The sequence below is a fragment of the Vanessa cardui genome, chromosome Z (assembly GCF_905220365.1).
Source record: "Vanessa cardui chromosome Z, ilVanCard2.1, whole genome shotgun sequence".
NCBI classification, from domain to species: domain Eukaryota; kingdom Metazoa; phylum Arthropoda; class Insecta; order Lepidoptera; family Nymphalidae; genus Vanessa; species Vanessa cardui.
The window spans coordinates 2,017,321-2,039,483 of NC_061154.1; the positions used below are offsets into that span (position 1 = coordinate 2,017,321).

The 22,163-nt window shown below is 35.3% G+C and overlaps 1 protein-coding gene across 4 annotated transcripts in view; it reads right to left on the reverse strand.

Moving 5' to 3' along the window:
• Window positions 1-332: 332 nt before the first annotated feature.
• LOC124543441 (WD repeat-containing protein 47) overlaps window positions 333-22,163 on the reverse strand; it is a 58,931-nt gene continuing 37,100 nt past the window's right edge. For all 4 annotated transcript variants that reach the window (XM_047121669.1, XM_047121670.1, XM_047121672.1 and 1 more), the window contains 5 exons: window positions 18,056-18,233; window positions 14,714-14,857; window positions 13,107-13,259; window positions 11,265-11,484; window positions 333-4,059 (listed from right to left, as the gene is read on the reverse strand). In XM_047121669.1, coding sequence (XP_046977625.1) covers window positions 3,914-4,059; window positions 11,265-11,484; window positions 13,107-13,259; window positions 14,714-14,857; window positions 18,056-18,233 — 841 coding nt within the window. In that variant the 3' untranslated portion in view covers window positions 333-3,913. The remainder of the gene's footprint in view (window positions 4,060-11,264; window positions 11,485-13,106; window positions 13,260-14,713; window positions 14,858-18,055; window positions 18,234-22,163) is intronic.

Genomic DNA, 22,163 nt, shown 5'->3' on the forward strand with positions numbered 1-22,163 from the left:
TCCGTAATCAGTGGTGAAACCACTGGGTCTTCGGTCACGGAGCGACTCTAAACGGTACTGGACAGTATTTGGACATTGCGGACTTTATTATTATTATAAGTAGCCTCAGTTACTCCTTATTACATCAGCTATCTGTTAGTAAGTCCTTTGAAAATCGGTCCAGCAAGAGATTAACCAGAACAGACAGACTGACAAAAATAGTAAAAAATGTTTGTATATGAACAGTACAGACATACATATGCATTTAGTAAAATGCGGTTTTAATGTTACAAACAGACACTCCAATTTCATTATACATATAGATAATAAGGTTCATAATAAAACAAAACAAATGTAAATAAGGGATTATATTCTTACAGTAGATACAGTTGTTATCGGAAGTCGGTTTAACATAATTTTGTTCAATTTAGCGTTAGATCAGACTTAATTAATAACATAACCTATACATAGAATATTTAATTAAATACATAAAATATATAGCATTATTTCAATACAAAGACTCATGTTTCGTGTGCAATATAAAGGCCCTACACAAATATAACTGTGATATTAGAACACGTAAATAATAATAAAAAAATATAATAACTGAAATAAAACAATTATTTTAACATATCGGTAAAAAATATATTTATCACTACGTTAATAAAAAAAAATTGCATAAAGCCTTTTACATTTGAATCGCATTAAAAGCTCAATTTCTAAATTTTACTGCAACAATTTCATGTCTCGTTCTTTTTGATAGTGTAAGAGAGAGACAGCACTATTTAAAAGAACTGTACGAAAGAGATAGATAATCTTTTATCAATTTAAAGTTACAACAGTGAAGTCATCGACGTAAGTATCAACTAGAACTACCTATAACCTTTACAAGATTATCAATTAATTAAATACGTATTATTTATTAAACAACTCATATCTAATTGGTTTAATACATTTTTTTTTATTTAGTAAACTATTTCATTGTTCTAGTTAAAGCGAAGCTAATTTTATGGTAAACTATTAAACACACGCGCAGAAAATGTCTCGTTCGTTTGTTTTTATTTTTTGATAATTCGATACACACTAGGAGTATTCATTCGATAGTAATTATTGCATAAAAAAATCGATTTTTAAATCGTTTCTAACAAAAGCGCGAGTGATCATAAGTGACATAAGTGAAACGTCAAAAATGTCAACGAATAGAAATGTCAAATCGAATTCGGAACTTGACGTCAGCGAGCCAAAAGCAGCACACCAAAATGCCGGACAAATATTAAATTGGAAAATAATTTAAGTGCAGTTTTATATAAATGTATAAAAGTAGAATTAATTATTTCACAAAACGGATGAATCCCTCAAAAACTTTATACATACATATAAACTATTGTAATTGCTTGTTATCGTTCTTCTAAAATTCATTACAGATAAAACATAGCGTTTGATAATGTATCGGGGTATAAGATTATATGGGAATTAGCGATATCATAAAACGGTGCTGATTCTATCGTACACAAAATCTAAGCTAAAAATTTTACAGAACTATAAGGCCAGATACATAATAAGACATATTGCTATCCCTTTCATCCACATGTCGGAGAAAGAGACAGAGCATTGCATCATCGAAAATACCGTAAGTAACTGTGAACTGTCATATTCGATACTAGTCAAATAATATTATATTTGTCAAAAATCAAATCTACAATAAATCAAATTCGAAGCTGAAAATGTATCCGCTAACTACGGTTTTTTTTTAATAGGAAGAAAAATGATTATCCTCTACGACTATAAACAGTGAAATTAGCGAACTATATTACAATTGAATATTTAAAACAATTAACTATTATATCAGACACAGGACCTACCATAACTTTCTCCTCACTTGGTCTTGTTTCAAAGTACGCCCATGATTTAATAGAATACTATATTTTTTTCATTTTGGTTAAAAGTCGAATTATTTGTCATCTTCATGAATCAAATTAAAATAGATAATTATTTCCAATATTCGAGCTTGTAGCACCTTTATTTCAAAAGTGAAATATTTACGTTTCCAACGCTTTTCAAAAAAAATCTATCAACTATTGACGAAACAATGAATGTACTATCAATTGTACAGCCAGATTAAGAAAACCTTCGTTACTTTTCAAATTCTTTTATCAAGTCTTAAGCCCTTAGTACCTTTTGGATATAAACATCAAATCACTACGACACAATATGTCATTCTCGATCGGTAAGACATATTATCGCTTACACTGAGCACGCGAAAATAGATCTTATGATGACGAACTTTTTCTAACCCCGACTGTACAATCATGGTCAAATCCTTAGTAACCGATTAAAATAAATCAATAATCCATCGTAAAGATACACGACAAAAACATATCAGTCACGTGTTTAGATATCATTCATTCAAAGATTGAAATTCGAATATGAATGAATGACGATTTACAATCACGTATATTCATCATATAACCGAAATTTAATAAGAATGTGATTGAAATGTGTTATTTATTTGATTTATCGAACTCCATCAAACCGAGACCTTGAGAAATAACTCCAATTTGATGAAGATTGGAAATATAGGGTTCGACGATATCAATGGAGACAGCGTTACGTTTAAATATCTAAATTCATCGATCCAACTACAAAAATAATATCAAGATTCAGTCGGTCCATTATACAATTGTATAACTTTATTTTCATTATATAACGTTCGATAAACTTTATGAAAATAAGGCCGTTAATATTAGTAACTGACTGTTATCATATTTATTACGAGACATTAGAAAAAAATATTAAAAAAAATAATACATTTTTTTTTTACATAAGGCTAGTTGTAACTTAAATTGTTGATTTAATCTTCATCCATCGCATAATATTATTACGTCACAAAAACAAAATGGACGACGTTGTGTAAAAAATCTAAATTTGGCATTAAATACGTTTTCAATTTCAGAGTATTTTAAACATTAAATAGCTTCCAAGTTAATTACAATATAAAAACAGCTGATAAAAATATTCTACGATGAATGTAAAATTTTTTTTATAGTAAATTTTATTAAATAAAACATTTTAAAGCTTCTCTTGGTTCAACACACCAACTATCAAGAAAACAATATTAAAACACGTATAGTACGACACAACTTAGATGTAGCATCGGCAAGATTCGTGAAACCGATCACATCCGAATTGAGTAGGCTATCCCAAATTATAAATATCTATTTCTTATGTGAATATGCTCTTCACACAAACGTAATAACTTGTAATATGATCTAATATATTCGTCAATTTCACACGTTGATTTACACGCACTTGCTTCCTCGGGTTGAACTGACGCGAGAATCTATAGCAACGAATAGCGTCGAATGGCGCGATAGGGAGCTATTTCTATTGGTTGTATAAATCGGTAGTTTTATTTAATTTGCTGATACTACATCTAAGTTCTGTCGTACTATAAGTACAGACGTTAGATAATCAAATATAAAATAAAAGAAAATTACCCTTTCAATAAGACACATTTACATTACAACGTATGAAATTTTCAAACATGGTTTTGTGACATTAATCGATATTACGTCAAATCGATTTTCAATTTCGATTGTCAAAATCGATTTTAATTGATGACCTTGAAAAACATTCCTCTAATCTAAGTTATATAAATTAGTTTTCATAAGCCGATTTTAAAGCGACGATAATTAATTAAATTACATTAATCGTTATTAACTATGTAATCGGGAATGCGGTATTGTGCGCATACCGAAAAAAAAAACACCCGATTTAATCATTTCTATTAATGCGTGAAGTATCGAAACGATACAGGATATCATTAAAGAGAAATAGCACGAATCATACGTTAAACGAATACATTCGAATTTATTCGAGCGTCGAATTCAATGTACCCTTACTCGAGTGGTAGGCCATTTCGTGGTTTATGGGTTTAAACTGGCGGTATCGTCCAGAGTACGGCGGTTTTGTCGGCGGATGTCGAGAGGAAGGAGAAGTCGTCAGGGTGCCATCTCGCCGATATCACTTTGTCCGGATGCCGAGCTACCGGAACGCTGGGTAAGGCGCAGGTCAGGTCACCTGGGGAGAGAAAATTATTCATTCATAAATTCATAAATAATAAATATAAATATGAGACAACATCACATACATTACTCTGATTCCAATGTAAGTAGCTGAAGCACTTGTGTTATGGAAATCAGAAGTAATGAAGGTACCACAAACACCCAGACCCAAGACAACATAGAAAACTAATGGTAATCTACATCGACTCGGCCGGGAATCGAACCCGGGACCTCAGAGTGGCGTACCCATGAAAACCGGTGTACGCACCACTCGACCATGGAGGTCGTCATATAATTGATAATATCATTAAATACAATACATACTAATGTGAAAGTAATTGTCTATCTGTCTCTTTCACTACCACACCAATGAACCGTTTTCGATGAAATTTAGTATGAAGTAAAATTTGAACTCCAAGGATTCGTTTACGCGAGCGAAACGGCAGGCGACTACTAGTGTTATATAGATGATAAAAAGCTTGGAGCTAGTACGTGTTGATTTCCAGGCAGAATGTATTACATACATATATAATTGGATTCAATTAACATGACTTTTATATTTTTAAATACATATTGAAAAAGAGTAACTAGGTTATCGGCAAGAAACTCAGTAGGAGTTTCTTGCCGATTCTCAGTAGAATCTGTAATGATAATCGGTGGTAGCTTCACTATTAAGTGAAGCTAATTAATACATATTCCGTAATACATTTCCCAAGTGGTAGTGCCACGCTGTATACCTTTGGGTTACAGCCGAATGGGCCGGCACGCCCGGGGAAGTACCACTCTCTCACTTAAAATCGGCGTAAAGTGGTAGTTATGCTACCGCGTTTCGTCCGGTAAGTGAGAGTTCCGGAGGCCCAATCCCCCTCCCCCCCAAAACTTGATGGTTGTGCAGAATTTGGTTAAATTACCCCAGGAGGGTACCATCAGCGACAGCGGTGGAGAATCCCTCTCTGGGCATCCATGCTCAGGACATACACCACCTGAGCAGGGATGCCCAGGCTGCCCTCCGAATTCTGGGGGGGGCAATTTTGCGCTCGCCACTGTTCGGGGCAAGCGGAGCAGGCATCATAAGGCAACCCCTGCCACCCTCGCTGTGGACTTCTGCAACATAAGGGGACTCAACTCCAACCTCAACGCCGTTCACTACCATCTGGAAACGGCGAAGCCGGCCTTGCTCTTTCTAACCGAGACCCAGATATCTTCTCCTGCCGATACGACTTTTCTCTCGTACCCTGGGTACAAATTGGAACATTCCTTTATACCACGAGCTGGGGTATGCGTTTACGTCAGAGATGATATCTGTTCTCGACGCCTCGGCAGCCTTGAAGGACAGGACCTATCGATTTTCTGGCTGCGTGTAGACTGCGATGACCATCCGCGAATCTATGCGTGCCTTTATAGGTCCCATAGCGGTAATGCCGAAACCGACCGACTGGTTGAGCACGTCCAAATGGCTACAGATTCCGTGCTTCAGCAGATTCCATCCGCAGAGATCATTATTCTGGGTGACTTTAATGCTCACCACGCAGAATGGCTCGGCTCTCGCACCACCGATCATGCGGGTAGATCTGTTCTGGACTTCGCTCTAGCATATGATCTGACACAACTGGTCAACTCGCCAACGCGAATACCGGATGTGGAGGATCATACACCTTCCCTGTTGGACCTTCTGCTGACTTCACATCCGGATGGCTATCAGATTATCGTCGATCCCCCTCTGGGCTCGTCTGACCACTGTCTCGTCCGGAGTACAGTGCCGGTTGTGCGGTACTCACGGCCTCGCTTTGTTGGGTGCCGCCGAGTATGGCACTACAAGTCAGCAGATTGGGATGGGATGCGGTCTTTTTTTGCATCTTACCCATGGGGGCAGATTTGTTTCTCGCCGGATGATCCGAACGCTGCTGCTGACTCTGTCGATGTGGTGCTTCAGGGTATGGAACTATTCATTCCTTACTCTGCAGTACCCATCGGTGGCAAGTCCCAGCCTTGGTTTGGTCGCTTCTGCAAAACGGCATCACGCCGAAAGTGGGAACGCTATCAAACCTGGGCTAATGCATCTGCGTCTCGTGATGTAAATACCAGCGCATTTAAAAAGGAATACAACTCTGCCTCTAGGTCCCTCAAAAACGTAATTGCTAGGGCGAAGACGGAGTACATTGGCAGAATTGGCGAGAGACTGGTGCGTCTCCCTTCAGGAACACGAGCGTTCTGGTCTCTCGCTAAGGCTGTCTTAGGGAATTTCTGTCAGCCATCTTTTCCATCTCTGCACAGAGACGGTGAGTCATTGGCCCATACCGCGAAAGAGAAAGCTGATCTTTTAGGCTCTCTCTTCGCGTCGAACTCGACTCTGGATGACCAAGGAAAATCTCCACCAACAATTCCGCGATGTGATACCACGATGCCGGAGGTTAAATTCCGGCAAAGTGCAGTTCGTAAAGCACTTCTTTCCTTGGACATTCATAAGTCGAGCGGACCCGATGGTATCCCTCCAATCGTGCTACGGACATGTGCTCCCGAGTTGGCACCGGTCTTAACGCGTCTTTTCCGGCAATCCTACACATTAGGCGTCGTCCCGAATTCCTGGAAGACAGCTTTGGTGCATCCGATCCCTAAAAAAGGCAACCGCTCAGACCCGTCCAATTATAGGCCTATAGCCATCACCTCCTTGCTCTCCAAGATAATGGAGTCCCTTATAAACTGCCAGCTCCTGCGGTATCTAGAGGTGAACCAGCTGATTAGCGACCGCCAGTACGGTTTCCGTCGGGGTCGGTCAGCCGGTGATCTTCTAGTTTACCTTACTCACAGGTGGGCTGAAGCAGTTGAGAGCAAGGGGGAGGCATTAGCAGCCAGCTTGGACATAGCGAAGGCCTTCGATCGTGTATGGCACAAAGCGCTTTTATCGAAGCTTCCTTCCTATGGGCTTCCCGGGAAATTATGCAATTGGATTACCAGCTTTTTGGCAGATCGGAGCATCAAGGTCGTCGTCGACGGTGCATGCTCTGACTTAAAATTCGTCAATGCTGGTGTTCCACAAGGCTGCGTTCTATCACCCACTCTGTTTCTTCTGCATATCAATGATTTGTTGCAAATCGGGAACATTCATTGCTATGCAGACGACAGTACCGTTGACACCTTATACACCGGCCGCGCTAATATTTCTCGGGAAAACGTCGAAGAGAACCGGAACAAACTTGTGTCTGAAATCGAGTCTTCATTAAACGAAGTATCGAATTGGGGCCGGCTAAATCTAGTCCATTTCAACCCCAAAAAGACGCAAGTTTGCGCGTTAACCGCTAAAAAAACACCATTTGTCGTATCTCCACGATTTGAGAACATTCCGATAGCCGCTACAGGTAGTATCGGAATACTTGGCGTTGATATTTCGAGCCTCGTTCAGTTCCGCGGTCAATTGGAAGGCAAAGCCAAATTGGCTTCAAAGAAGCTCGGTGTGCTCAGCAAGGCGAGACAGTATTTCACGTCGGCCCATCGCCTAAAACTTTACAAGGCGCAAATTCGGCCTCACATGGAGTACTGCTCTCACCTCTGGGCGGGTGCTCCCCAGTACCAGCTCCTTCCATTTGACCGCATCCAACGTAGAGCGGCTCGAGTTATCGACGATCAAGCCCTTTCCGATCTCCTTGATCCTTTGGCTTTGCGTAGAGATGTCGGATCACTCTGCATCTTCTACCGAATTTTTCACGGGGAATGTTCCGAGGAATTGTTCGGATTAATCCCGGCTGCTGAATTTCACCTTCGGACATCTCGCCAAAATTCTAAGTTTCACCCGCACCACCTTGATGTCCGAAAATCCACAACAGCGCGATTTCTCAGACATTTTCTGCCTCGCACAACCACTTTGTGGAACCAGCTTTCGCCGGCGGTTTTTCCGAACCGATACGACATGGGAACCTTTAAGAAAAGAGCCTACTCCTTTTTGAAAGGCCGGCAACGCACCTGCAAGTCCCCTGGTGTTGCAGGTGTCCATGGGCGGTGGTAGTCACTTTCCATCAGGTGAGCCTCCTGCTCGTTTGCCTCCTATGCCATAAAAAAAAAAAAAAAAAAAAAAAAAAAAAAAAAAAAAAAAAAAAAAAAAAAACATATGTATGTTCAATGACGTTTCAAAAGTGCTCGTAAAAGCCTTCTTAAATATATTCCGATTTTATTACAATTGCATATTATTTAACATAAAACTATCAGAGTACGAAGCATGGTTTAAATTGCCAATATGAAACAATAAAATACCCATAATAATAGAATTCACACACACATACATAGAAATAAAATTTCAATATGTTACGTCGTAATGTGATTTCATGGAATCGATTAAACGGAAAACCTTTATCACAATATTTCAGACACGTCACGAGATGTTTGCGCCGAGTGTTGATGTCTGTCAATCGAGTGAACATTGATGTTCCAGCGGCGATAATCGAATTGCTAAATACGTTTCGGAACACTCGTGTACCATACCAAATTGGTTTAAACTTCTTGAATATTATCGATCATGCCAATACGACCATATTGGTTATAGTTCGTAGAGAGCTTGGGCACAGAAGATGTTTTAAGTCAGGATAATAACTATCCCTTTTATAAATGTCATTTAAATTCAGTGATACCTATTAAAAACCCCCCACGACCCAACCCCTTCTTTCAAAGCGATGCAATAAAAAAATTGTATCAGCAGCCTTTTTGCGGGTATATCAAAACTCACTCTACGTGATCAGTTCAGATCAGTAAATATTATTTTATAATTCACGTTACGTACAAGCATATTCTGGAAATGAGTTATTTTATTTATAAATGAAATTATTAGTTATTTATATATACATCTATTTTTTTTATATTCTTAATAAGTAACGACCTTCTATAAGCGCAACTCAAATAAGACATCGCTATTTAGAGATACATAGTTTTCCACTATTCGTGATGGAATTAATTCTCATTATTTACATCGAACTACATTCAAAGTGTAATTTATTCAATGAAAGAAGTTGCATTAAAACAAGTTGCGAAGATAACGAGTAATGTACATGCAACAAGGAACGATTAATCTTTTTTATGTATGATATGCAAAGCATACTGTCGTAAAAGGTGACAAATGTTTACAAATTTTAAAAACATACTATACTTTATTCAGACTAGGTAGGTAGACTCTTAGATGAGCCTACTTACCTACCGGTTCGAAATAAAATCCTACTGGGAATAACGGTATTCATACAAAAATAGCGAACCGAATTTATTATAAATGTTACACATTTTTTTTTAAATTACGAAATCACATTTGAAACTTCTAAAATTATCAGTGCTTCTTTATTATATTGTCCATGTATTATATACAAAATAGCTTCCTCTAAAATCACTCTATCTATTAAAAAAAAATCGCTTAATAATGTCGTAAGTATAAATGCAAAATTTTAAGTCGCAGTTTGTAGAATGAATTATATTAAGAAACTCAGTATTTATAGTCCATCAATCATATACCTTATATTACTTGCAATAATTACGACACTCGAACAACAGCAGTGTGTAACATAAAAATACTTGTAACAATTACTATTAAAACTGACCAATGAGCCAATCAACGTCAACTCATCGTTGTTTTATGAAATATAATAATATAGTAACAGCCTGTAAATTTCCCACTGCTGGGCTCCTCTCTATCGAGGAGAAGGTTAGGGTTCTACCACGCTGGTCCAATGGGGCTGAATTCGCGTATGGTAGAATTTCGTTGAAATTGATTAATTAAATTAAGACAAATGCTGTTTCATCGCAATGTTTCCCTTCACCGATGAGCCCGATACGAATTTAACACAAATTAAGCATATGAAATTTCAGTTGTGCTTGCCTGGATTTGAACCTGCAATCATCAGTACATATATACGCGTTCTAATCACTCAAATCATCTGAAATGTTTTCAAGCTAACGCGCGAATTTCAATTAGATTACAAGACACACAAACCTAAGCTAAATGATTATAGAAAAGGCGTGAACATTGTATTTGAGGATTTGGATCGCATTGGAACAGCGTGGTGGAATATGTTCCAAACCCTCTCCTTAATGGAGGACCTTATCTCAGCAGTGGGAAATGTACAGGCTGTTACTACTACTACTAAGCATGATATATATAATTTAATTGTACTGTAGGCAAATTGGTGGAAAAGAGTAACTACAGACTTATAAAATACTTAAGGAACAAATCGTATTAATTTTACATTAACATATAACTCAGCACTATAGCATGTCGTTTTAAATGTGATATTTGATTAAACAAAAAGAAAATTGCCTGTAATTTTCGAATAGAATTGCTTCCCTTTTTTAAAAAAAGTAATAAAATATATAAACTCATAGTAAAGCCACGTAGTTATTTAGACGTGTCACGTAAGCTCCTTCCATCGCGTTTTATTACATATAATAATATAATATAATATATGTCATTCAAGACGTGTTCGGATACTTGTACCTACATCTGTGACAAAATAAATGATAAAAAAAAGTTAGATTGGTTCGTGATATTTGCTAAATAATAAAAATGTTCGTATTTATTATTCATCTTCATTCAAAAACATCGTGAGGAATCCTGCATGTCTAATTCCAATGAAATTCTGTCAATGAATCCACTAACTCGTATTGGAGCAGCGTAGTGGAATACGCACCAAAACCTTCTAGTGAGATCACTTTGATTTTGTTTATTTAATGGGTAGTCGGACTGACAAATGGATTCCATGTTGGTAATTGTTCCTCATCACTTATATGATACAGCTAGAGCTAGAGCTATAGCTCACTTATTGGCGAAATAATAAACATTATCCTTTCTTTACATCGTCTATTTGCGAATCAACTTGGGAACTAAGATATTATGTGTCTTGTAATGCCGTTATCTACCCAAACTCAATCATGAGCTATGAGCAAAATGCAAAATGTAAAATGTATACAAGTTATCGATAATAGGATCATAAAATTATTTCCAAAACTAATAAAGGTATCAAAGTATGCCAAATATTGATAGATAATTTTTTTTCTTATAAATATGCGATCAAAATTTAGAAGATCGAATGAACAGATATCAGTTACCGTTACCTGAACTTAGTTATCCACGGCAGTGCAGCTGTAGTTACAATGGATCACTCGCCCTTCAAACCGTAACCCAACTAAATATAACCGTTTGACAGAAGAATATCTAATTAACGATCCGTACACATAAATATATCATTAACATACCTTGCAAATCAGTGAGGACGACTCTTCCATCGTAGCCTGCTGTTAGTAAATAGTAAGCTCCAGGCGAGAAGCGCACACTGCGCACATCGCTCGAGTGCGGCGTGAAACGCTGTAGCGCACGAGAACCGCGCACATCGTGTAACGCGCACGAACCGTCATCGTGACCACAGACAAGGAGACGACCGCTCGGATCAACTGCTAAAGACGCTACAGCAGAACCCTAAAACAAAAGAAAATTATTGAAGTCATATCTTATAAGATGGTAAACGATTTCGTTACGTAACGCGTTACGTCGCCATCTAGCTTCCCTTTCCCTTTCGCATATTGTAGGCATCTTTTTTCTCACTCTAACTCACAGCGCTAGCCGTACTTTTGAGCAGTTTAAGATTTCACTTCAGTCAAGTCGTATCGAGACAGGGGATTTTTTTTTTAAATTTGTAATCGATTTAACTTCGCCACTCACGAAAATGATAATTACAATTGAATATGAAGTGATTGCATATTTTTACGATTGCTATATATTTCAAGTTAGTGACGATATAGTATACTTTTATAACCAATAATAACGAAACGTTCCAACTTACATATTTTTTTCATGACTATCGTAAAGTTGAAATTGTGAACAAAGGGCAATGAAATCTATGACAAGCCATTATTAATTTTATTGTTAATAAAATGACTCTCTCAGGTAAATACAGTAAATATTCTGATTGATTTCGCTGAAAAACATTTCAAGAGTGGCAATAAAGGTTTCCGCTGACAAATTAACTTTCAAACTTTCTTTTATAGACATAAGAAAAACACTAGAGTTACAGTCGTAAAATACGCCTGTTATTCGAACTATATAACATACTAAAGCCCGTGGAGTCGCTCACATTTTAGAGTACGATCGTATGGTGTTAAGCAAAAAAAGGCTGGCCTTTTTTTGGGGTCAATCTAGCCTCGTACCAAATTTCATCAAATTCAGTTTAGCGATTTGAGTAAAAGAGCAACAGACAGACATTTTTGCATTAGACCGCAAAATACCAGCACAGTTCGTTTGAAAGATCGAGGCGGTTGTGTCAATGACCTGGTACTAAAAATACTACCCACCATATTGGTAGTATGACTAAGATTTTATGTCGCTTGTACATTGCTGTATTGTACTGACTCTCTTACTGTGTTACTGTGAGGCGGTAGAGCAATTGATAAGACGAAACCTAGAGAGACTAGCTAATAAGATAAGATAATTAAATTATCATTTTCCATCACGTCATTTCCAGGTAGCCAAACATTACCATTCATATACAAAATTTTAATTGTAATCAATTTTGTTTTGTTTGTCTAATGTATAGGAAACAAGATATAATGAGATCACATCATTGCAATTTCACTTTGATTTAACTAAAGCAGACCAAATCGTCATTTCCAGTCATTCCTTTACTCGAAATACATCGTATAAATTAATTTACAAAATTTTGTAAGCATGTTCGTAAAATACAACACTTTAATGTATAATAGTTGCGTACATATATGACTACATGCTACTAATATTATAAATGCAAAAGATTGTCAGGATGGATGTATCTATGTTTGTTACTCTTTCACGAAAAAACTACTGAACGGATTTGGATGAAATTTTACAGTGATATAGGTACATCACAATAACACCTTTACATCAGAATAACCCAGGCTATTTATTATCATAAATATCAAGCACACGTGCGAAGTCAGGGCGGGTTTCTGGTTAGAGGTATTTTCAGAAACGAATAGTTTCCATTAAATCAAGCGACATTTTAAATTGTCGACGAAAAAAAAATCATGGAATAAAATCATGGAGTGATCGAGGCATTAATACTTTACCTTGCTTGGTCCGGTGGGCGGTGATATGACATTGACGCAGCCTCCGGTACGAAGATCCCAGAAGCGTACAGTTTTATCTTGACTCCCAGATACGAACATCGCGCCGCCCCAGTTGTAAAGAGAGAGGACGTGACCCGAGTGACCGCTGAGTGCCTGATACAAGGACGAATAAATCTTTTATTGTTCATAAATTTTCCTTTAATATTTATTAACTTAATCGTATTAAATCAAACTGCTATAATATTTGGTGAATTCCAAGAGGGATATATTACATACATATGTAATGTTAACCAATAACTTTGAATGTTACCTATATCAAATAATAATTTTAAGTGTTAAGTAATTCGATGGTATAACTTTAACAAAAATTTTTTTTTTTGGAAAATCTCTTTTCAAACTTCTGAGTTTCTTGGCGGTTATCCCTCGTATTATCTACATTCCGAATGGTATTTTCACTTAATATAGTTTATAATAATGAAGATTCAAAGCTGCTTGTAAAAGGCCATTTGAATTAAGTATATTTTGGTTTAGATGACGTCACAATATTGTAATCAAGATGACGTAGGATTGCCTCCAGTATTTTCGGTTTCTTGCCTTATTAACACACAAAATGTTAATGCTGTTCAAATGAAGAGTATGGATAAGCCATTTAAACAGTTGACATTTGACGTCAAACTTTTGCGATTCATTTAAAAAAGAAAACTACTTTTGGAATATCCATAACACAATATCATTCTATAGAATAGTTTGTTAATACAGCTTTTGCTCTTTTAATTCCTAACTATGACGAAGTTTTAAAATGGAAATTTCCAATAAATAGTGTATTGTCGACACGACTCGACCTCGTCGGGAAAGTTTGCGAACTCTATCATACACCCCGGAGACAGCGGATTTATCGCTTAACTAATTGATAACAATCCTAACATCGTTATTATTTGACAATGACAAAGATGTCGATTAAAATAGTTTGAGAAAAATCGAATAAACCAATAAAAATTTAGTATTCAAAAAAAAAAGCAAAAAAAATGTTTCGAATGTAAGCATGAATTTTTGGGTTGAAGTTTTCTAAGGATCAAAGTTTTCTAAAAAAAAGCGTTGTCCGCTCCAGTCGACCTTTCCCTCTCTATACTTTCTCTGTCTCTTTCTAATAAAAACTGTTTTGTATAAAATTATTTAAACACGTTGCTATTATTTTAATTCACATACAATTTTTAAATAAATATTGAACAACATCACATACATTACTCTGATTCCAACGCCAAAGCACTCGTGTTATTGAAATTCAGAAGTAACAACTGCACCACAAACAACCCAACCCAAGACAACATATAAAACTAATGAACTTTTTCTATATCGACTCGGCCGGGAATCGAACCCCGGACTTCTGAGTGTCGTACCCATGGTACGCACGACCACGGAGGTCGACAAAATTTCAATTTTTTTTTTAACAATTTAACTTTCCTGTTATTTGATTATTTTCAAACGATTCTAAATTTTAAATAAAAATGTTATAAATCAAATCCTATCATAGATAATTTCGGTTAAGTGTGTATGCAATATTAATATAATATATATGTATATATAAGTATTATATTTGTATATCATACCTGGAAAGTCTTGCCCGTGGCGCAATCAGTGACGTATATCTTGCAGTCACCAGCACCTCCGCTCACGAGCAGGCTCGTCTTGTTCGATGTGTCTTCTATGAAACAGACGTCGCGAACCGTACCATCGTGCATAGTCAGTTCAACCTGTTGAAATTCAAAAAAAGAATACATTTATATGTATGTATGTATAGAGATACACCCACTTGAACAAAGACAAAGCAATGTCAAAAATGTTAGTCAGAAATCTACACATGTAATAAAATTTGAGTGTCTGTTTGTAATATTAAAATAGCCCTTTTTTACTCAATCCATATGTTTGTATATATGTATACAAGGTACATATAACAAAAAACCATTTTTTACAATTTATGTCTGTCTGTCTGTCTATTTGTTCCGGCTAATCTATTAAACAGCTGGACCGATTTTGACAGGAAAAGTCCCGAGTGGAAATGTCACTGGCAGATAACTGTTATAATAAGGAGTAACTTAGGCTAAAATGAAAAAAGCAGATTCCGAAAAAATATACTAAGTACGTCATAACAACATTCTATCAGCCAATCGTCTCGTGTTGAATTTGAAAATAGAATGCAATTTCATCTCGCGAAGACTTCAAATATAACGAGAGAAGTAAATTAATTAAGCCCTTTGAAAGGATTCGTCACAATTTAATTTCAATTCTTCCTTAGTAGTGATTCTTCCCGTTAATTTATCTCATTGAATCACAAGCAACGAATGCCAGTGATTTATATTCAAATTAATATTATAAGTCAATTATGTGTTTATTTTATGGATGTTCATACGTACGTCAAAATTATCATAAACTCTTTTTTTTCAGACAACTTAAAGTTGCTTCGGGTTTTTGTGTATTGCACGTGATAATTTCCGGAAATTTTCTATATAATATGTATAAGGCAGCTTTCGTGATATTAATTCGTAGGTAGGAGGCACCCGACATGACAGTATTTGGACAGTATGATTGTGTTATTATTTTATATATAATTCTTAAATAAAAGTAATCCTAAGTTAGTCATTATTAAAATCGATCTAGCGTTTCTTGCGATTAATAGGAACAAAAGGACAGACAGGCAAAAGTATATGTACTATGTATACATAAAAATCAGTAAAATCTGTTATTTTAATACTAAAAACAGATACTCCTATTTTATTACATGTCGTTGAACTGAAGAAATGAGATCCGCAAAGTCATTTCATAAATTATTAGTAAACCAAAACCGCGCAGTGTGCTTTGTTGGAACCTCTAATAGTGTCATAGTTCAGAACGAATTTTCAACTCTATCAAATATTAAAAAAAAAAACAGTAAAACGAATATTAAGATTTAAACTGAGAATATCTCGAGATTGTCCCACCACCTACTTAAACCTACTCTACTATTCTCTACTTATATAACTTTCTGACATTGGAAAATATTTCCACGATTTCAATATTTCAATTCAAAATTATTTAGTATTATTACACTGTAAAACTATTCCCGGTATTATCAACACGTCGTATCATAATAATGGAACAATGACAAATATCAAATTGTTTTTAAAGTATAACATAAATAGAGCAACGAATTCTTAACACGTGCGATCATCGAAATCTTGAACGATAGCGTCATGGCCGATGATTAACAGCTTAATATTTACAATAAGATATCATACATTCATAAATACCTACATAAAACGAATGCGTATGTATAGTACGACACAACTTAGATTAGCATCGGCTAATTCAATAAAAACTATTACTGTCGATTCATACAACCAACAGAAATAGCTCCCCATCGCGCCATTCGACGCTATTCGTCGCTATAGATTCTCGTGAAATCGACGTGTCAAATTGACGAATATATTAGGTCATATGATATTACAAGTAAAGTACAAACGTAATAAGTTTGTATAAAGATCATATTCACACAAGAAATTAATATTGATAATTTGTGATAGCGTATTTAATTCGGATGTGATCGGTTTCACGAATTTTGCCGATGCTACATCTAAGTTGTGTCGTACTCTAACTCTGTGTCTCAAAAGTAACCTCTTTATACTTAAACTACTTAGATTAAGATAATCTTTAGATAGTTTGAGGCACAGGGAACGTCATGCGCTATTTTTTTTTTAATTCACTCTCTATTTGGCTCAGTTAAACCACATGTTCAGTTAGTATATTAATATATGTATTAACCGTTTTAGTAAAGAGAGATAAGCTTCTGTTTCCTAAAAAAATGAACATTTTTGATTGGATCATCAAAGTTAGTGTTAAAGATTATATAATAAAAATAAAGATAAGGCGTTAATCCAGGAAGCGCGATCTGCTAAGAAATAAAAAAAAACATAGACTAAGAAATGGTCTAGAGAGATCAAAAACTATTAACATCTACAATTACTTCGGCTCTACATCGAAACAATATATTGGTAACAGAATAAGATTTCTCAGAAGTAATAACTCACATTTTATTTTATAGTCATATTTAGACAAATGATAATTAATTGAATGTAATCAATCAAACATCGAGTAAGCCACGAAGCTCAATATATATTCGACATCAATGACTTTGTACAATTGACGTTCTTCAAAATCTATCTTAAACACGATTGTTTGAAAAATCTTTGTTACGTCAACAATATATATGTATTGTCTCCGCGATTAGTAACATACCGTGTGACCTTGGAGTTTCACATTTCATTTTAATGGCACAATTGCAATCTAGGAAATGCAATACGCGTATCTTTATTAACGATCATGTTTCATATATGATACACGGAGAACACAAAGTGATTCTGATTGGAGATGATGTCACGTTCATTTCGAAACGGTCGTAACTATTAATTAGAGGAATAAATAATAAGACAGTTCGAAATTAGCAAAGTTCACAGGACATCTCCAATGCGTCAGTCGCTTGTCTGTTGAGCGAATCGTTTGATGTTTGCATGTAGGACATATTGATAATACGTGTGACATACATATGTGTTTGCCAAGAATAACAACAACAACAACAACAACGACAACAATAGCCTGTAATTTCCCACTGCGAGGCTAACGCCTCCTCTCCCTTTGAGAAGAAGGTTTGGAACATATTCCACCACGCTGCTCCAATGCGGGTTGATGGAATACATATGTGACAGAATTTTTATTAAATTTCACACATGCGGGTTCCCTCACGACGTTGTCCTTCACCTCCGAGCAAGAGATGAATTGTAAACAAAAAACAAGCACATGAATGTTCAGTTATGCTTTGAACCCGCAATTATCGGTTAAGATGCACGCATTCTAATCACTGGGCCATCTCGGCTCTTTTGCCAAGGATAATATAACACAATACAAACAATGTAACCTACCTCTTGTCCTTCCAAGTTGCACGCGTGGCTGTTAAACCTCATCAGCTTGACGGTTTTGTCGTTCGAACCGGTGGCCAGCAGGTCGCCTGCCGGACTCCAAGCCAGACAGTAGATGCTTCCCTTGTGGTGCTTCGTTCTCTTGAGTAGAACTGTCGGTGCGGTCGGCGCACTGTTGTCTCTGGAAATGTATTTAGAGTTATTTTCTCGTTTACAGTCCGAAGAAGAATTCCATCATATGATCAACCAATTATATTCAAATGTGTAAGTTTGAATTCGGAACATATATAGCAACTAGTAGTAGCCCGCAGCTTCGTTCGCGTTTAATGGAGTTGGGTGTCATGTGTTAAGCGCATAAAGTAGTCTATGTCCTTTCTTAGAATTCAAGTTTGCTTCATACCAAATTTCATCAAATTCGGTTCAACGGTCTGATCTTGAAAGAGTGAGACAGACAAACTGAGTTTCATTTATAATATTTATATAGATTACGCTCAAACGACTGATCGGATCCTTATCCAATTTGGTGTAGAAAACAATTATATACATATAGGAATAGAACAAGGGACACATTCATTAATACAAATTTACGTACAACTAGCTCAAAATTTAAAAATTATACGTGGTGTGGTGTTCCATAATTCATCGGAACGAATCAGAATTTTGTGTATGTGTTATTGTTATCACATTGGTTAAGTTTCTGGCACAGATATACCAAAGTACTGTTGGCACGCAATTCGCGCTACATAATTGATTACAAAAAAAAATGCATTGCAACGCATTCCGAGCATTAGACGGTACACAGACATCGAATGAGTTCCGCGTTTAAAAAAAAATGATTAAACATGAAAATAAGACAAAAAAACATCGAATCTTACGTGAAAGTAATGTTTGAAAGACGCAAATATATTACGCAATGCGTTCGTTTATTCGTATGAAAGCTCGTCGTCATCCAAGAAACTGCTTGACGTGACTCGAGTGATTTTAACGTAATTGCTTTTTAATCAAACGTTAGTCATTTCTCGACTGAAATTACCGCGAACGATATGCGATTTATCGAGATTCATACCGACTCGTGAATGATAAATAAATAATGTTTTAAACTAGAATTGAATGTGATCGAAAATATTCTAATTAATACAAACTTTGGATACACTAAAAATCTATGTGAAAGTTTATACTTTCATTATTAATGTTTTTTTTTATTTATTCGATAAAGAAAACATACTTATCGTTATGAAACGATACAATCAATTATGTATTCCATAAATTTATAATTCGAATTTCGATGTATTATATAATTGAATATACAATCAATAAAGAGTACAATACATGTATATATAGTAATGATTGCATTTTTATTTATTTTAATACGGGGCTTCGAAACTGTACGTTTCCTTTAACGATATTTTAATCATAAAACAAAATAAAAAAAAAAAAAAACAAAAAAAGTTTCGATACTGGTAAAGACCAATCTAGAAAAACTAATTAATAACTAATTTAGACGACCTCCATGGTCGAGTGGTGTGTACACCGGTTTTCATGGGTACGCCACTCCGAGGTCCCGGGTTCGATTCCCGGCCGAGTCGATGTAGATTACCATTAGTTTTCTATGTTGTCTTGGGTCTGGGTGTTTGTGGTACCGTCGTTACTTCTGATTTCCATAACACAAGTGCTTCAGCTACTTACATTGGGATCAGAGTAATGTATGTGATGTTGTCTCATATTTATAAAAAAAAAAAAAAAATTTGGTTTGACCAAATTTACTTAAAAAATCGTATATAATTAAAATTAAAGTAAGAAGACCGACCGATCATTGTTTCGTAAGAATCCAACGCGTTAATGTGAATCACTTTCTAACTTCATGTATATTATACATCACGTTAAACTTATACAACTCGTGACGACGCCATTTTTAAATCGCACAATTGTAATATTGTACACGTCAGGTGAAATGAGATTAATAGAGTACCCGTTGACCACGAGCATAAAACGCAGGTGACACGATTACAAGGAAAAGCGTTTTATAGCAGCAGCTGAAATATGCCGTTCTATTTTTAAATTCACTAACAAAATTCATTTTTATTTTTAAAACCTTTGGTGGACTGTTCCGCTAAGTCAATTATTTCGATAATTTTTTTTTTTATATTCTGTTGAATTTAAAATTCGTGTAGGCTGTATAAAATAATACTATTACTTTTTTTTTTCGTTTCGTTTGTGTGTCTTATGTGACAGTTTCGTATTTTATTGTGAATATTTTTATACGTACAATTTTTATTTCATGAATATAAAGCTGATAAAATAAAAAGACTAAAAAATACCTACGATTTATTACCTTTTAAACTAGCCATTTTATTCAGCCTATATGACTTTTTTCTGCACATCATAAATATGAATATTTTATTTTCGGAAGTTAGACGAGGATAATAAATCATCGAATTGAATTTGGTTATCATTCGATTCGTTCTGTAATTAGAATTGTACATTATAACAATTGTAAATAATTCGTATGAAATTTCATATAAATGTATAATAATTCGTTGTTCAAATATGTTCCCACCAAAATATCGTTATGGACTGATAACGTTATAATTTAAATACGTAATAAATTGTCTAAATCGATTCTATTTGCACACCGTCCTAAGTCCTATTTCGTGTAGAGCGGGGGCGATACTGTCCTTCTGTAACATGAGTCGTCGCACATTCATATATGGAATAACAAACGGTTCATACATAAACAAAATCTTAGGTCATTGACATCACATACTCTGTAAAGAAAAGATCTATCATCGCTTAGACTTATAACTGACATTGATATTTGACATTCCGGAAGCTGCTCGATCGTAGATCTACGCAAACAAGCCAAGCGAAAGTTAGACAGCTAAGATAAATAAACTGTAGTCTCTTGGTAGTCGATTGGTAATCGCGGTGATACTCCGATATCTCTCATATCACAGTTTTCCAGTTGAACAAAATATGGAAACTACTTCAGGTTCTAGCCCTGGAGATCGATGGAGGTATATTATATTGATACTTTAAGATTGATTGATTTATATATTACCAGCTCGTAAATATGCCACTTCGAGGCTAAGGCTTCTCTGTTGGATAACTTTCGGTTCTTAACTCAGCTGCTTGGTTAGTTAGTAGATATAATGGCAATTTTTTTCAATTTTACATCTATAAATAATATAGACACGTGGAATTTCCGTGTTATCCATTAAGTCATCTTGACATTGATTCATAAATTAGCTAAATTTTTGGATATTTACTAAATATGTACGTAACGAAAACGTCAATGAACTTTGTTTTAATTTTCAATATTATATATGTTAGACAGATGATAAATATATAGAAAAATAAAGTTATATAGTGTCATGTTCCGTATTTATTTCTTTTGTCTCGGAACGCATTCTTTTACAAGCTTTCGCAATCTAGAGATTTAATGATTATATAGTGAGTATCGGCTGAGGAATTCCGTTTGCACCTTATACGTTTTTTTAAATAAATTACATTGTACACAAACACACTAACATAGATATAACATTGCAGTATAAGAACAATGAGATAATAGTCACTAAGTTGACTCTATCTTGTTTTATAATTGACTTTTTGTACTAACAATAATAATCTTTATAGAAACATTCGAGGTGAGAGAATACCATCTATACTAATAATATAAATGCGAAAGTGCCTCTGTTTGTCTGTTACGCTTTCTCTGCTAAACCATTAAACTGAATTCGATGAAATTTTGTATAAAGCTGAATTGTACCTTAAGGCAGTTCAGGCAAGGTAAGCAGAACCCTTTAAATTAAAAACATGTTACATCACCCCTAACTTAACTTATTTCGTTTCTATAGTAAAATTCAGCAGACATTTTTAACTTTGCCGTTTCGTAAATTCGAAAAAAAAAGCATATTATTCGATACAAGATTTTAAAGATGACAAAAAAGCGTGGAGTTAATATCTTTTGACTTCCAAGCAGGATATATTAATTTAAATAATTGTATTATGTATACTTTGTATTTTTTAAATGTTGAAAAAGAGTAATTACTAAGTTTCTTGCCGGTTCTTCTCAGTAGAATCTATTTTCCGAACTGGTGGTAGCTTCACTTAA